This window comes from Macrobrachium rosenbergii, chromosome 24 (assembly GCF_040412425.1).
Source record: "Macrobrachium rosenbergii isolate ZJJX-2024 chromosome 24, ASM4041242v1, whole genome shotgun sequence".
NCBI lineage: Eukaryota > Metazoa > Arthropoda > Malacostraca > Decapoda > Palaemonidae > Macrobrachium > Macrobrachium rosenbergii.
This window is the reverse complement of record NC_089764.1, coordinates 2,363,873-2,381,917: the sequence shown is the minus strand read 5'-3', so window position 1 is coordinate 2,381,917 and position 18,045 is coordinate 2,363,873. Positions and strand designations below refer to the sequence as shown.

At 34.6% G+C, this 18,045-nt stretch overlaps 1 protein-coding gene across 1 annotated transcript in view; it reads left to right on the top strand.

The window, feature by feature from the left end:
• LOC136851724 (uncharacterized) overlaps nucleotides 1-17,821 on the top strand; it is a 31,997-nt gene extending 14,176 nt beyond the window's left edge. Inside the window, exon 3 of the mRNA XM_067126068.1 lies at nucleotides 17,552-17,821. Coding sequence (XP_066982169.1) covers nucleotides 17,552-17,821 — 270 coding nt within the window. The remainder of the gene's footprint in view (nucleotides 1-17,551) is intronic.
• The last annotated feature ends 224 nt before the right edge of the window (nucleotides 17,822-18,045 follow it).

Genomic DNA, 18,045 nt, shown 5'->3' with positions numbered 1-18,045 from the left:
TATATATATATATATATATATATATATATATATATATATATATATATATATATATATATATATATATATATTTGTGTGTGTGTGTGTGTACTGTATGTATGTGTGTGTGTGTGTGTGTATATATATATATATATATATATATATATATATATATATATATATATATATATATATATATATATATATATATATATATATATATATATTAATCAATCTTGCCATTCTGGAGTATAACACTTGCTATCACTGATGTCCTCTTATGTTATATTGAAATAATTTTTAAAAATTTAACAACAATGCTTCAGCGATTTAAGGTGGATTCTTGCAATATTGATTCGAAGTATTATTTATCGTTGCGTCAAAGAGTTTACCCACGTAAGCTTTTCGGATATTATTTTATTTAACTGAGTCACAGGTAACATCACTTTTACAGAAAAAGTCAGGCCTAGTGGCAGAAAAAGTACATGCTCTCCCAACAACCAGAAAGGTAGAGTATCTAGATTTTGGTATCGTGTTCCATGCTTTTTCCGGAACAGAAAATTCTTATGAACGAGTGAAACAAAAGTGAAAGTTGAATATTCAAGTGGTCTGCACCAAAGACAAAGTGGGAAAAATTCAGAAGAATATTTAAAGGATATAATTATTAACGGGCTATTGAAAGAGAAAGAATTGGATGGATAAATGTATGAACGTAAGCGAAGGAATTGGGTAGAGGGGGGAATAACACTGCCTATCTTTTTCTTCTTCTTCCTTTACCTCTTTTTCGAACGGGGCAGAGGTATTATGAATATGGTTGTAGCTCCAGCCTTAGGAGTGTCTTTCATATACTTAGATGAGATATTTTACCGTCCAGAATTCAGGGATATCAATATCTATTTTCGATGTATATATCGGCTAATTTTATGAAATCAGTTACTCTTTTCGTCACCTCGATATGCCTTCTGGAGCGATAGGAGCTCTCAACGGTACAATAGTCTCGTAATATCTCCTCTGAATTTTGTCTTTTTTGGGGGGGGGGGACAGCAATTAAGCACCAAGACTATTTAGAGTTGCAGATTAATTCCCTTTCAGAAGAGAGGACACCAAGACAAGCATCGCCGCCAGTCAAGTTCATTCACTGTACAAGTGTTGGGGAGCCTTTCCTAAATAATCATTTAGAAAACACAGAGGAAGGAAGAGAATTGAATAATGTAGAAGCAATGATAAGTATAATGGACACAATTCAAAGCCTGACTCGCAAGGATAAAGTAAAGTAATGTTAACAGTATTCACTTAAAGGCGCTTGTAAATACTGCTGTGACTGTGTTTAAGTTGCTAAAATCTCTTTTTAAGACAATACGGTAATTGCGGAAATGCTTTGACTTTTTCTCTATCACAGGTATCAGTAGCCTTACTTCTATGAGTCTGAAATACGAGTATTATTATTCTAGAATTTTCGATATTTCCGCTTTTGGCTCCTTCCACAATACTTAATCATTTCACCTGATCAATGACGCTGGCTTACACTTGTCTCTCATTCTTTCTTTTTCATTTTACTGAATTACCACTTCTCTATGCTCTTGCACGGTATTTCGACGAGAGTGTGCCGCAAAGGTCACGGTGAATATCTCTCCCTTCTCTCGGGTGGCCTCGCAACACCTGTAAGGCCAAAGTTACCGTCCTTTACGATTATGAAAATCAGGAATGCCAGTAATCCTCGAGCCTTTGCCTGATTCCCTCATCGTTTTCTGAATCTTAGAATCTTTAACCTTTAATTGGCAAGTCTATGGTTTCCATTTGTCTTCACATATATTATTTAATTTCCCCTTCTTTCTCATATTTTCATTTGGGATTGATAAGATCGTAGAGCTGTCAGTCCAATCGCCTTCTTTCTCCCCCAAAAAAAGATTTGGAAAAATCAGGAGGGGAATCCTTATCGAAAGTAATGAGTAGGTGACTGATTAATATGTGTGTGTGTGTGTGTGTGTGTGTGTGTGTGTGTGTGTGTGTGTGTGTGTGTGTGTGTAACCGCATGAATGAAAACACCATCCCAAATGAAACGACGCTGTTTTGGTTGGGATCAGGAGACGTAAGCAATTAGCCCAGCAGTCGTTTTCAAATATGGCTAGCCATGGCTCAGTGATATTCTCATATTTTTGTATTTTCTCTTTACCATTTTTTAAATCATTCATTGTCTATATGTTACAAATTTATTTGATTACTGGGCATACCAATATACATCTCAACTAGCGGTTGTGTTAAATGTAAATAGTTAAACACTTTACAACAAACTTACCGTATATATATCTCTATATCTCTTCTTATGATATTACTCTGGGGTAAATGTAGCACATGTTGCTTGTGTTCGAGGTAATATACGTCACTTATGGAATAGTTTGCGCAATGTTGCATGAGATGATTAGATGATACGAGCTGCTGTAGCATTTGTGGAAGCCATTCGTGTTTCTGGAAACTGATTAAGGTGTATGAAATGGCGAGGACACCAGCGGTATCAGAATATACTCTTGTTCCGTGTTTATTGGTTTTCATATATTCTTCTTTCTCTTCCCACTAATTGTATAGTTTTGGCCATGCATAATGAATGAGGCTTAGATGGGTTTTCTTCAATCCTGAATTTCAGTTACTTTATAAAGATCGTATTTCCTTCTTATTGCAGTCAGCTGTCGCTTTTCACCAATTAATTCATTTTGATACAAATCCTCTTGCTTCTCCGACATGAAACTCTTTGAATTAGTATGTGCTTTAATTTTCTATGACCCCTGCTTCCCTTTGATATGAATATAATTTTCTGGACATGTGTATTTATCTCTGAAGACAATGTCATTTGAAAAAAAATTAAGGCAGCGCAGCGAAGTTCCCGTCAGCTGCTAATAGTATCGGTAGTCAATCTTAAGGACAGGAAGTAGACTACCATAAAATCTTCTGCCTTGTCAACAGCCGTTTCTTTACTTGTGTATAACTAACAGAAAATGTTTTAAACGTCTATGATGTTTCCAGGCTACGTTCTCGAAGTCGACTTCAGTTGATGTAAGTTAGACGGGTGTCACATGGTATAAATAACTGTAACGTGGCAAGAGTAATTCATTAGAAAAAATACAGTTCTTGGAAGTTTTACAGTTTATCACAAGCTAATTCCAGGGCAATTTAAGTTGGTGTATTTCTTAGCACTTGACTAATCGACAAATCTTGATCTAGTGAACCTAACGAATGAAACATGGGCTCTTCAGTCATTGTCTCAGTTGTTTGAATGCCCAACACCATCATTTGTTTACTGGCAAGATTCATATCAAATCACAATGGCATTGCCCAATAAGCTTTTTCTCCCCTGCTTACCAAAGTCTCACAAAAATTAATCTCATCATACTCAGTACTTCTGACTATTAGTATGCATTACTCTATCATTCTCGATATAATTTACCATTGTAACTTTGCTATTAATAAAAAAAAGTATGGTAAATCGTTTCTTCTTGGATGCATTCTCAACCAGTTTCACTAGTTTCCTCATTCTTCTTTATAATCCCGAATCAGTAAAGCAACATGTAAATAGTCATTTCATATTCTGCTTTCAATTATTTTTTTATCCCCTATGCTTTTTCTTTTTTATCTAATGTCAATTGTTTTACTTCTAGCATCATTCCATCTACACAGATGTTAAAACCTTTGTGTCAGACCCACTTTTACACCAAAACGGTCACTTTTCTATCTCCTATCTACATATTCAGATGTAAGCATTTCCTCTAACACGAAAACTTTCAATTTCTTTCAAAACAGTATATTCTGTACAAGATATTCTGAACATATTTACGTATTGCATCGCTGTCAATAATCTATTTAGCTTTTTCTAGAGCCAAATATAAAACACAGTTTTTTCATTTACACCCGAATTTCTTACGTAACTGTTTCGTATAAAAATGTTGCTTTACAAACTTCCCAGGCTATCCAAATATCTTCAACAGTCACTTCCTAAAGAGCTCTCAAACTTACTCAAACCACGTCCACTCTTGCCTCATTTGGCTTGACTTCAGTTTGAACTGCTACATTTCACAAATCTCAAAATACTCAGTTTGCTCAGGACTGCATACCCTCTCGACATCAGCTCTCCATCTGCATTCTGAATTTTAAGGGCCATTTGCTTAATAGCTTTTCTCTTGCATTCACCTCCTTACACTATAAATTTTGTTTTCTCCCTAAAGTATTTTCTCATCTTCTCCCCTTTATCTTTCTTATTTTTAATAACTATTTTTTTCCCTTGACTGAATTAACGAACTCCTAAGCCTCAGTTTTTCTCACTCTAGAACTTACAGTTATTGCTCTCTATTCCTATTGTACTTTAAACAAAATACTAACCCATTTTTTGTTCGTTGTCTTATATGTTATTCTCATTTCCTTCTTATCAAGCTCATTTTCCTAATTACATTGCTGCCACGTTTTAACCAATTCAACAACAACGAAAAATGCCTGGATTCCTTAGAAGAAAGAAAAATGGATATTAATACACAATCTGAGATAAATATGAAAGCCAAGCGTATGTGCAATAATATGAAGATCAAGGAACCTTTATGTCTAAGATAACTGAAATGTGTAGAGCTAGTAATTGGTTAATACTTGCGGTTTATGGATGACTCCAAGGATGGCTAACCGATACAAAATTAAATTAGAGGATTGCATAGGCGTAGTGTCACAGGATAAAATGTTGGAATAGGAAGTACTTATGTTTCAAGAGGAAAAAAAGAGATGGTTAAAAATTAATCTTTTAACGAATCAAAAATTGTCCTTTCCATTATCAAGTATAGGAAGTCAATGTGGCAGGCAAATTAAAGCAAATGTAGTTGATATAAAAAGGAATGTTATTGTTTATAGTAATGTAGTTCCTGGACGAGTTAAGAAAGTGAGAATTTAGTGACTTCGTGTTCGGAAAGAGGCTTAGCTATTAAACACAAGGTTGCCAAATATGAATGTGAATAAACATTAGTACTGCTTTGGTGTATATATATATATATATATATATATATATATATATATATATATATATATATATATATATATATATATATATATATATATGTATATATGTGTGTATATATATATATATATATATATATATATATATATATATATATATATATATATATATATATATATATATATATATATATATATATGTACATATGCTTGACTGGTAGAACATAACAGGAGAAAAATAACCTGGAGTCCTTACTAGAAAAGGGTTTTGGAGATAAACTCTTAGGTTAACTAAAAACACATAATTACAATGAAACAACCAGAAGATAGGGAGAATTAAGACAGGTAAATGGGGTACTGCCGGAGCACAAAATATGAGGAAAAAGATGTTAACTGAGGTGCCTGGGGTTCCACATTAAAGGCACCGCAGACTGAATTGCAATGGGGTTTCCACAGTAATGAAAGTACAATTAAAGCAGAGGTTCCACAGAGATAAGGATCCTCGGTTGTAAAACACAGTTGAATCACTTACGACACAAGTTAATAACAAAGTCAGGTCTAGGTGAGAATTGCCCTTGGAAAAAGAAAACGTTTAGGAAAAGAAAAAGAACTGCATGACTGTGAAACCTCAGATTCCTGGCACTTTATCTTATTCTGGAGAGATGAGTCTTCATAGATGTACTAATATGGGGGCGAGGGGAATTGGGAAATTGGCAATAGAAAACATACTGGACTGGATAGTCAGCAATGTAGGTCAAGCTTAAAGGGAGTGAAGGTCAGGCGGCAGTGACTCTGTTACCGCCACTGTTCTGTGTGTGTGTCTCTCCTGAGCGTGGGTCGTGCAGGCCTATTTATGCCGTATTAATCTTCCCCTTCGCCATGGGACATATGGTTTTTGGCCCACTGCCCTGACCTCATGGGTAGCTCTTTGATCACGTGGCAGGTGCCATGACTTCATGGCTGGCCTGGGCACCACATGGTTCGTCTGGTTTTCACTTCTGTGTTTTCCCCGATCACGGTCGTTTAGTGTCTCCCGCAGCGCTGGCTCAGGGTCACCTTTAAGTATTGCCTACGGCCATCAGACGAGTGGGATATTGTCTCTAATGGCGCTTATTGACCTGGAAAAGGGCTTAATGCAGTCACAAGTTCAGGGAAGGGAATAAAAGACTACCAAGGGAATAACAACGAGGGCTTTAGAGAAGAAGCAATTCCTCCATGACCAACTGTTAGTGTCAGCAGCGAGATATATGATTTTACTGTAGGTTCTTGAAAGGTGACTTGACTTGGGAAGGGTCTCTCTTTTGTAATATATATATATATATATATATATATATATATATATATATATATATATATATATATATATATATATATATATATATATATATATATATATATATATATATATATATATATATATATATATATGCTGTAGTATTACAATCTTATGAACTAGTATTACTGGAAGAAAATGAAAACACATTACGGCATATATATTCATTAATCTTAGAATTTATTTAAAAATTCAAAGAAATTAGAACTAGGGCCTATTATCTTATGATTAAACGTTTCTCGATGAATAGTACAGTATATTCTTATTACCTATATTCCCCTTAGCATTCTCCGGAACTACTTTTAATTTTTCTTCGACTCTATATGGATCTTCATTGTTTGTATCTGTATGGGTCATTTATTTATCATGCATATTGACAATTCTGAGTAACTTTCGCGTAAGTAAGTCTTCATTATTTTATATCCCATTAGAATAATTTACAATTAAGGGTAGACCATACGACAAAACTTTTTTCCATATGGAAAAAGTTCTCTACTTGCGTAAATCCTCTCAGCCATAGACTTCCTGTACAGCTTACACGTTAAAAGAGAGAGAGAGAGAGAGAAGTAAAACAAAACAAGAGCCAAATGCTAATACAAGATGCCTAAAATAAAATGACATGCCTTCAAATACCTTTGATTTCATCAATATCTTTCCTGGATTGTCATTAAAAAAATTCATCATTACTTATCATATTCTATTGAGCATATATTGTTTGTAATTCACGTTAAAGGATATAATCCAGTGAAAAGTAGAATTACGTCAGCAATTTTTTAAGTCTGACCTTAAATGGGACGCTACACTAAAGGGAGATATCAGAAGTATATTTAAAGTCTTTCATCAATCTACAGTTTTTTAAGATGGCTGAACAGAAGCAAAGTGAAACACTGGGCTTTTCAGAATCTTCCGTAGTTACTGTTGAGTTTTTTAACCTTTGTAAGCTGGTTTATATAAATTATTTGATTTTAGTCCAATGCAAACGTTTTTAGTTACCAGAATTATTTTGCTGGCTATTATCATTTTGGTATACAGTAATTCATAATTCCACCCCGGATCTTCATCGAGATAAAAAATGATAAAACTTGGTGTAAGCTCTAATAGCGATGTTTTTTTTAACGTGCATTTGTGGCTGTTGTTACTATTTCCTATTGATGTCTTACAATTTTATAAACATACAATTTTCAGTGCGGGGGCTATAACCTTATAACCAAAAAAGATAAGGCTCTTCTAAGAAACATAGGGAAAATCTAAAAATATTTGATTTCAGAATATTGATGCTAATACGAAAATTACTACTAACCCAGGTATTGATACCATTTTGAATTCCGTTTGAAAATTTTGATAAAATCCATTTGGAATTTCAAATTCTACGGGATAAAGAATTTCTTTTACAAATCTGTAAACCTCGGTTAATTAGTGCATTACGATAGTTCTGGAAAGTTGTAAAAACCTCGCCACTTGTTTTGTAATTACCAACACTGGTAAAAAAGTCCATGGCAACAGATTCCACGGAATGTTTGAACAGCTTCGTGTGGTATGGCCGGATTTTGCTCTCTCTCTCTCTCTCTCTCTCTCTCATCTTCAATAACTGCGGTGTGGGAAAATGGACTTACTAAGTTCTTGCAGATGTTACATTATTATCTTGAGAAAATAGTATTAAAAGCTGACGTCCATAGTTGTAGATTTTGTTATTTGAATGACTTATTTAAATCACTCTTTCAAGTGATTTACCCGCGAATTATCTCCAAGGTGCCATTGGAACTTACAATAAGAGGGACATTTCCCATAAAAAATGGAGAGTGAGTTTGAACTCCTTGTGAAATTGTTATGGAAGCAAAATAATCCCTCCAGTCATCGAGGAGAAACCAAATTTCCCCTTTTATTCTCAATATAAGGACGACGAAAGACAAACCATCGTTTTGTCGACACAAATGCGGCTAATTATTATTATTATTATTATTATTATTATTATTATTAGTATTATTATTATTATTATTATTATTATTATTATTATTATATCTCAAAGACACTTCATTGAACAGAATGGCCTCTAACGGCCATTCTGTTCAATGAAGTACTTAACCTCTGATACAATTAAAACTGATATATTCTATTTAAAAAACTTTTTTATTAAAAAAATTGTCTCTCCTTTTATATAAATGTATTTAGGATTTAAACTTTTACCAAAATATGATTGTAAGCCAATTAACATTACAACACGTACGTCATAAAATCGAAAAAAACGAGTGATCTAATATTGTAAACATTCCTTGTGCTATAAAAGATAAACAGAGAAGGATGAAAGTTTATATTAATTGTTATGTTCTGGCGTAGGTCGGTACATGTTTGCGTTCTAAATACATTTCAGTAAAAGAAGAGACAATTTTTTAATAAAAAAAAACAGGTTTTGAGGCTGGAAAATTTCAGTTTTATATCGCATTAAAGGGTAACTACCTCTACTGTCTATTCCTACCACCGCACTTTTAATAATAATAATAATAATAATAATAATAATAATAATAATAATAATAATAATAATAATAATAATAATAACAGCTGTATCTGTGTTGACAAACCGAAAAATAATGCACACAAATCCCATCGCTGCTTATTGAAAAATGTTTCGAGTTACGTAATATGATAAATATCCTATTCGTTGATATAATCCAAACGTTTTAAACAATTCCAGCAAGACTAATAGGGTTAATAAAACGTAAAATGATAAACAACTTTCTTTGTAATATGGAACAAAATATGTTAGAGAGTTCTGGTGTTTTAAATCTTCATTAGGTCGTAAACATCCACTTTTTAAATGTGATTTGTTTCAAACGTTCCATATTGTAATGAATACTGTGTATCATTTTACGTCTTATTAACCCTATTATTCTTGCTAGAACTGTTTAAAACTTTTGTATTATATCAACATATTGAATATTTATCATATTATGTAACTCAAAACATTTTTATATATATATATATATATATATATATATATATATATATATATATATATATATATATATATATATATATATATATATATGAATATAAGAAGGCCCATAAAACACTATTTAAACGTTGAAACCATATATTTCAGGCACTAGCTTCTGTGCCCTGTTTACTGGTAGAATATGGACAGGTGGAAAGTTACAATGGTATATATACAAAAACACAAAGGTGTGGCCCTAGGCCTCCGATGTTATGGAGGTGGCGTTTCTTGAGGAGGAGAATGGCCAAATTCCCTAGTGGTTTTGGCCTCATTAGCTCCCGTTTGGCGATGGATCTGGCGGTCGCGTTTCCTGGGTCATCTTCTTCATGAGGGGTTTGAGGATTAAGGTGTCGATGTCATCCGATTTCCAATGTCCTCCTGACAGGTTCATATTGTTGGTTTGATTGATGATAGCAGATTCCAGCATCCTTCTTTTGTATGGACAGCTACTTTTGAAAACCAACTCCGCCCCACCCAGTTAATGACATGCCCTGTATTTCTGATATGTAGGAAAATTCCCGAACTCTCGAAGCATAACGTACTGATCTTTTGTGCTCTTTTATTCTTTGAGAGAGCGATCTACCTGTCTCGCCTACGTAGATGTCCTGACAATTACTACACGGTATCTTGTAAACTCCGGCTTCTTCCTTTTGTTATTTAAGTATACGTTAACAAGCGAACTCCCGATGGATTTGGGATAATGGAAAATGAAAAGGATTGTTAGGCCTGAGTTGTTCGGAGGCCTTTTGGATATTTTCATCGTACGGAAGCTTTATTTTGTTGTTGAAATCTATTTGTCTGTTGTGAGTGGGACCTTTATAGTACATTTTATTCGCTTTGTTAATAGCCCTCTCGATAATGTGTGTGGTGGATATAGCAGTTGTGTTAGGTGTTGGCGGATCGTGTTAAATTTTTATCCAGATACTCATTTGAACATATCCTAAGTCCTCTGAGGAATAAGTTGCACCTACCATGATTTTACGGAGACGTCGTGGTAGCAAGAAATGAATGTAGGAGACAGCGAAGGTGGGTTTTCTATATACTGTAAATGCATACCTGTTCTGTTTTCTTATGATCAGTACATCTAGGAACGGCAGTTTTCCGTCCTTTTCCCATTCTGTTTTAAATTTTATGGTCGGAACTAGCGAATTTAGCCTATTAAAAAATTAATTAAAGTCCCCCAGCTATTGTCCCAGAAAGTAAAGATATCATCTATGTATCTAAGCCAGATCATATTATGGGGTTTGATAGACGACAAAAGCTCTGTTTCGAAATATTCCATGTACAAGTTTGCTAGAAGGGGTGATAGGGGACTTCCCATGCTACAGCCAAATTTTTGTTTGTAAAAATTACCATTGAAAGAAAACACGTTGTTAGTTACACAGAGGTTGATAAGTTTTAAAGTTTTATCTATGCCAAGAGGAAAATGGTCTTCATATGGTTGTAACTTCCTCTCTAAGAAAGACAACACGTCGGCAATCAGGACTTTGGTAAATAATGACTCGACGTGTAGGCTGAGCAATTTGATGTTGTTTGAGGGGATGTTTAAACTATTAAATTTTTGTGTGAAATCCTCTGCATGTTTGACGTGGGAGGATGAGAAGGTTCCTAGAAAGGGTGATAACAAGTCTGCGAGCCATTTTGATAATTTGTACATGAAAGAGCTCCTGCTAGATATTATGGGGCGTAAAGGAATCCCATCTTTATGTGTTTTCGGGAGGCCGTAAAAATAGGGAGAGAGGGGTTGATTACCTTGAATGTCTCTAGTAATTCTATGTCTTTTTATTGCCCCTATGGTTCTGACTGACTTGTTAAACTGAGCAGCAATATTTGTTGTGGGATCTTTCGTTAATTTGTCATAGGTCTCCGCATCGTTTAGAAGTTCTTGAACTTTATTGATGTATGTCTCCTTGTCTAACAGAACTATTTTCCCGTCTTTGTCAGATTTTGTGATAATGATATCCCCCCTTTTCCTTAAACTAACTAATGCATTTTGGAATCTTTTCGGGAGCGAATTTTTGTTGTTATTTTACTCCAAGACATTTAGCAAAATGCCTTTGAGACATGCCTCTTTCTTGTCATAATTGTTTTTTGCCAAACGGGAGCTAATGAGGCCAAAAACCACTAGGGAATTTGGCCATTCTCCTCCTCAAGAAACGCCACCTCCATAACATCGGAGGCCTAGGGCCACACCTTATGTTTTTGTATATATACCATTGTAACTTTCCACCTGTCCATATTCTACCAGTAAACAGGGGGCACAGAAGCTAGTGCCCGAAATATATGGTTTCAACGTTTAAATAGTGTTTTATGGGCCTTCTTATATTCATATTACACTGTAGTATTACAGGAAAAAAGACATTATATATATATATATATATATATATATATATATATATATATATATATATATATATATATATATTAAATTGGTTCGAAGGTATTTGCGACATACGAATTCTTTCAAGGTTCAGCAGTTTCACAGGTGGAAGAACTTTGGGTATTCGATGAGATTGCATTTGTCGCAACATTGCTAGGTGCATTCTATGCAATCAGTATTGACAATCGGTGACCTAAACATTGTTCAGAGAGCGCCCGGATGCTGTGACATATGAAGCAGTGATTAGCATTAGAATAGATTCTTCTAGAAGCCTGAGATCCGGTTCTAGTTGGATTTCTGGGTGTGTTAAACAGAAATGTACGTTCGTGCGTGCATTGTGAAAACCTCTTGGTACAATTCGTTCCTGTGAAAGGGGAGGCATTCGGTTGTGAAAAGCAATGGCTGAAGACGTGCTTAGAACACGCTGGGAATTGAAATTCCCATTCGCTGGATAGTGATTAGAAACTTAGAAAACTCACAAACCTTTACAGACCTGATTATTTTAGTGAGTAGTCCTTTGTCGTTATTTAATATTTATCTCATGTGTTTCTGTGTGTTAGTAAACTGGGTGAACTTTGATTTTTAATGGAAGTGGTTCCTTCCTTTGGAAAAATGTTTCAGTGGAACCATGGATAAATTGTAGTGGTCACGCATCTGTACAGACATGTGTGTAACATTGCCATAGTGGGAAAAGGTAATTTAAAAAGGAACTGTGACAGAACTACATTGAAGGTGTTACTAACAGACTTTGTACCTAATGTTGTTAGACTTGGAGTCTTTGCGGGTAGCGGGAGTTAATTCCCACACATTATTTAGTTTGTTCTTTTTGCGATAAAGCTTAACTGGGACTAATTATCTATTATGCATAATTTCATTTACTTGTCTCATTGTTAGTTTTGCCTAATAAACCCTATTTTTGTAGGATGGGCTTCTTTTGTTTTACATCCGTAATTGTGTTTGTTTGACCCTGAGAGAGAGAGAGAGAGAGAGAAGGAGAGGAGAGTCACAGGGGGAAGGATGAAGAAAGAGAAGGCATGAGAGAGAGCGTCTAGGAGGGAGAGAGAGAAAAATGCTCTGTTTCAGTCATGTCTACCAGTCTTTGCAGGTAGGTGAAGCATAGTCTCGTTAGGGTCAGAACACACACACACACACACACACACACACACACACACATACATATATATATATATATATATATATATATATATATATATATATATATATATATATATATATATATATATATATATATATATGCCTGTGTATATATATATATATATATATTATATATATATATATATATATATATATATATATATATATATATATATATATATATATATATACATATATATATATATATATATATATATATATATATATATATATATATATTATATATATATACCATATATATATATATATATATATATATATATATATATACATACATACATACATAACATATATATATATATATATATATATATATATATATGTCAGTATATATATATATATATATATATATATATATATATATATACATATATATATATATATATATATATATATATATATATATAATATATATAAATATATATAGGATAATCCATGATTAAGAGTCACAAGGAAAATGACATAGGAATCACAGTTTTGACAGGCAAAACCGAAAAATCAACTAACATTGCCTCTTTTGTTCATTATTATTCCAATCACCATCGGAAGGTTAAATTCTCTGTTTTTTTTTTTTTTCTGGAATGTTCTTAAGGGCTTTACATGTTTGTAGCCCCAGTTCATTGATGCTGAGATCAAAACTATTTATGATATTGCTTTGAAACTCAAATACCCAAGGACCTTTGTAGATGCAGCATGGAAAAGAGCCAGGAAAACATTTTATTTAATTAATAACAAACTTGAATTCAGCAATCATATTCTCAAATTACCGTATGATGAAAGGTTTTTACAAATTCCTAGAATTTTAAAGCTTTTCAACATAAATGTTGTTTTCAATAATTTTAATGGTAAGAGTTTAGTGATAAAAAATTATCCTAATGGTGTTTCTGGCTGCATCTATGTAATTCCTTGTAAAAAAATGTGATAAAATATATTATGGACAAACTGGAAAACCACTTTCACAACGAATCAAACAACACCAATATTCTATGAGAACTGGCCAAATATCGAATGCATTATTTGTACATATGAGAGATTTAGATCATCCTATTAACTGGAGTAAAGCAAGACCTTTAGTCCCGTGCAATGACATACTTAAAAGGAATATCATCGAATCTTGTTTTATTAATTCAAATAATGAAAGTGTTCTAAATTTAAGTCTTGGTTCATTTAAACTTGATGCTTTAATAATTAAAAAAGTTGTTGATAAATATAAGCAAAATTAATATTAATTTTTATACATGTTTCTGCAATTTGAATGGGTAAGATTCCGTTTGCCTTATGGTTAAGTATATATTTGGATTAGTTTGCGACAAGCGTGAAAAATTTGCCGTGGATTAACATTTTCTTTTAACCTTGGCAATTACCCATCTGGTATTCAAGGTTATACATGTTTTTGGATTTTGTAAGCCTAAACTTTAGTATTTCTTTTTGTTTGGTCTTAGGTTCAGTTTGTGACAGCTCGATCCCGGATTATCCTGGATTAACTTTCTGTTTATTACCCTTTGACAACTGACCATCTGGTGTTCGTGTTCTTTTTGTTTACTTTGTGGGATTCGCTTATACACTGAAGTCACGTGCATCTACTGTGATTTTTAAGCATATATATATATATATATATATATATATATATATATATATATATATATATATATATATATATATATATATATATATATATATATATATATATATATATATATATATATATATATATCTATATATGTAAATAAAGTGCATCATCAGGGAGATCCATGGGACAAGAGGTCTTCAAGGTTCTTTATTAAGAAATTTTCGTGCAATCCTTTGCACATCATCAGTCTGCAATAAATTATAAACAGCAGTTAAAAAAACATATTAAAATTCACCAAGTTTGTTAAGAAAATTAAACTACCTTTCAATACAACGCAAGAGGAAAGAGTGGCCTGAAGACGTCAATTCCCAGACAACACCTTATGCAAGAGAGAGAGAAATCGCAGAAGTGTTACTATTCAAATTAAGAGACATATATAAAGACTCAAGGGTAGTTAAAAAGGCAGTTTGAGATGTAGCACTGAGAATCGAAAAATGTGTTTTTTTTCTACATGAATTTTACATTTAGTAGCATGTGTTCTAATGCTAGAAAGTTCTGGGTTGGATATACAGGAACCTGTACGATAACTGGGTCATAAGTGGCTGTAATAGCGGACTTGCTACTAAATGTAAAATTCATGTTGAAATGATTTACATTTTTGATTCTCTTATCTGAATCTTTTTACTGGTTATTTGGTCTTTCTATATAAAGCACCTGTCCCCTAATTCTGTAAATAAACTCCTTTTAATTGTAAAGGAATTCTAATTCTAAATTGGCGACCTTCATTATTTAGCTATATCAAGGAAAATTCTAAGGTAAGTTCCTGTAATATTTCTTTTGTTTATAATCGGGGACCCCCTTGGCACCGAAGACAGTCCCTACTAATAAATTGTCCAAAATTCCGTCTCCCCAAGGACCCCGTTTATGACAGGGACGACCAATACCAGGATCCAAGTAAGGGTCTAGTTAAATCGCTAGACTAGAAACGAACTAGGAATAAACCTGGCATTTTAATTAAATAATTCCACTATCCACAAAAGGCATAGAAGCAACTGGAGCGAAGTGCATTAAGGTAAAAGGTTATTATCATTAAGTTTTGTAGCATTAAGGACGTAGGGATAACTAGGGACGTGATATTAATTTTGTTTAACGAAAAACGCAACAACCACTTTTTGTTAGAATTCATTCGTAAAACAAGAGAAAGCATATAGGTTCTTAAATTAGCGAAGCAGAGAGGTAGACATAAATCTTTCGTCCGCAAAATTTCCGAGTGTAGGAGTAAAGTGTTGCGTTGCCAGATGATTGAATGTAGTGCTTTATTAGGGAACTACTGCATGTGTTAGCGAGAACAAGTAGCTAAGAGTTTATTCAGGAACAGTTACAGCCGAGAAACGTGTACAATTTCTCTGCCTGTGTGATAGGATTTTGAGTTTACAATAGCTTAAAAACGTGTAGCCAAGATAGCGGTCTCTGGCATTCAGAAGCCGAGCCAGCAAGCAAACGTTCTGTTCAAGTTGGCGCATGCGCTAAATCGTTCCCAGTGTCGTAGCAATGAAAACATCCCAAGTGTAGTTATTTAACAACCCTCCCAGGTATATTCAGTAGAGTAAAGTAAAGACATTGCTGATGTTTGACATCAAACCATTCACTTTTCCATTCGAAACCCTCATTTATCGAGTTAAGTAGAGTTTTTTTTGTTGTTGTTTTCCCAACTTTCCATTATCTGTTGGCGCGACAAAGCGACAAGTCGGGCGAGAAAGTGATTCGACTGGCTCAGTTGTTTTCACAAGTGACTCTATCCCACATCTTTCGTTCACTGAACGAAATTCCATCACTTTTCACCCTAACGTAAATTGCAAAAGACTCGAATATCTCTGAACCCAGTTACAACTTTGTTTACACTTGTCAGGGCGAGAATGCATTAGTAACCTTATGTAAATTACCATGAATTCATTTTGTAAAAGAAAGAAGCGTAACTTAACATAATTGTGCAAACGTAATTAATTTATCCTAAAACAAAAAGAAGAGTAATGTTAACCTCTAAAGTATAAGCATCCCATTACACTGCGCTCGCTCTCAGAGAGAGAGAGAGAGAGAGAGAGAGAGAGAGAGAGAAAAATCTTTTTCTTCTTTTCCTTTTATCCTAGCACGTGACTGACACAAATTCATCCACGAGTTTGAAAATACACCCCATAAATCATAAAAGCAAAATACAAAGAATTTTCTTTAGTGTAAGCCACATTTGATCTTTTAAGATTCAAACTCATTATTCATTTATCATATACACAGTGGTTAAATTTATAAGCGCTCCTGTTCATCGAATAATCTCGCATACCTGTCTTCTTTTTCGTGCTTCATCCCAGATAAATTCTTATACACCATAGAGCGCACAGACATCTATTTAATTACACGTTATTCAACTGTCGTACACGAGTTGGGTATATCTCATTCTAGACTTGCCTATGTCACAAGTGTTAATTGCAAATTGAATGCACTCCCCATATATCCCTCTGTCCTCATGTCAAGGAGATCTCTAGTTCTTAGAACTCGCCACCCACTCGTGTCATGCCCCAGTTTCCATTTCTCACAGTGCCCCTAATCTGTGGCACTGCCAAGTAACCCACTCACTGAAGCACTTATCTTTCTTCTTTCCTTTCATTTCCCACTGACAGTCTGCCAAAGTCTCTCCTTTCCCTCATAATCCTTACTTACCTTCTGCCCCAGGTAGAGTGCGATTCCCTTCAGTGCCGTTTCGTGCACTGACATTTTGCATTGCCCCACGAAGCGCACTGGCACCACGGTGCCACCCAACCAAAATAATCACTCCCAAGCCACTGCACCTGTGCCTAAGAAACAGAGTGCCATACAACTAGTGTTTCCGCCCATAAGGACCTTAGCTCCTTCAGGAACACCCCATTAACAGTGTATCCGCCCATAAGAACCATAGAGTCTTCAGGATCACTTCATGACCTACTAGCATATCCGCCCATAACGACTCAGACTTCCTTCAGGAATGCTCCACTAGTGTGGCCTTCACATGGCACACTCAACCACAGTGCCACCTCATAAAAAGGTGCCACTCACTGAAGTGCCAATAATTTAAACGACACTTCCCCATCATATACAAATCCTTTCCTCCAGGAATGCCCAGTCAAGCCACTTAGCCGCCCACCCGAGACAGGCAACATGTCAACCAAAGAGCACCAATATTTCAGGGATATAGGAAGGGAGGATGGCCTCACAGACCCAGCCTTTAACAAGTTTGTAAAGGAGCAGGTTGCCAAAAAGAGAAAGTACGAAGAAGAACAGAGACGGCAAGAAAAGAAAAGAGAAGAAAAACAAAGACAGAGAGAGCAAGAAGACAAAGAACAGAGAAGACAGCAAGAAGCCGAGCAAAGAACCGAAGAATAATAAAGAGAAGAGTGAAGGAGACAGCACGAAAGTGAAGAAGAAGAAAGGAGAAGACAGCATGAACTAGCCTTCAAAGAAAGCGAGCAAGCTCTCAAGGCAAGCGAGCTGGCGCTCTTAGACAAGGAGTTTGAGTTGGAGAGAGCCAAGAAGGAAAGTGCAGAAGCTCTAGCAGCCCAACAAGCGTCTAGGCCCACCCCATCTGCCCTAAATACCTCACTATCGAC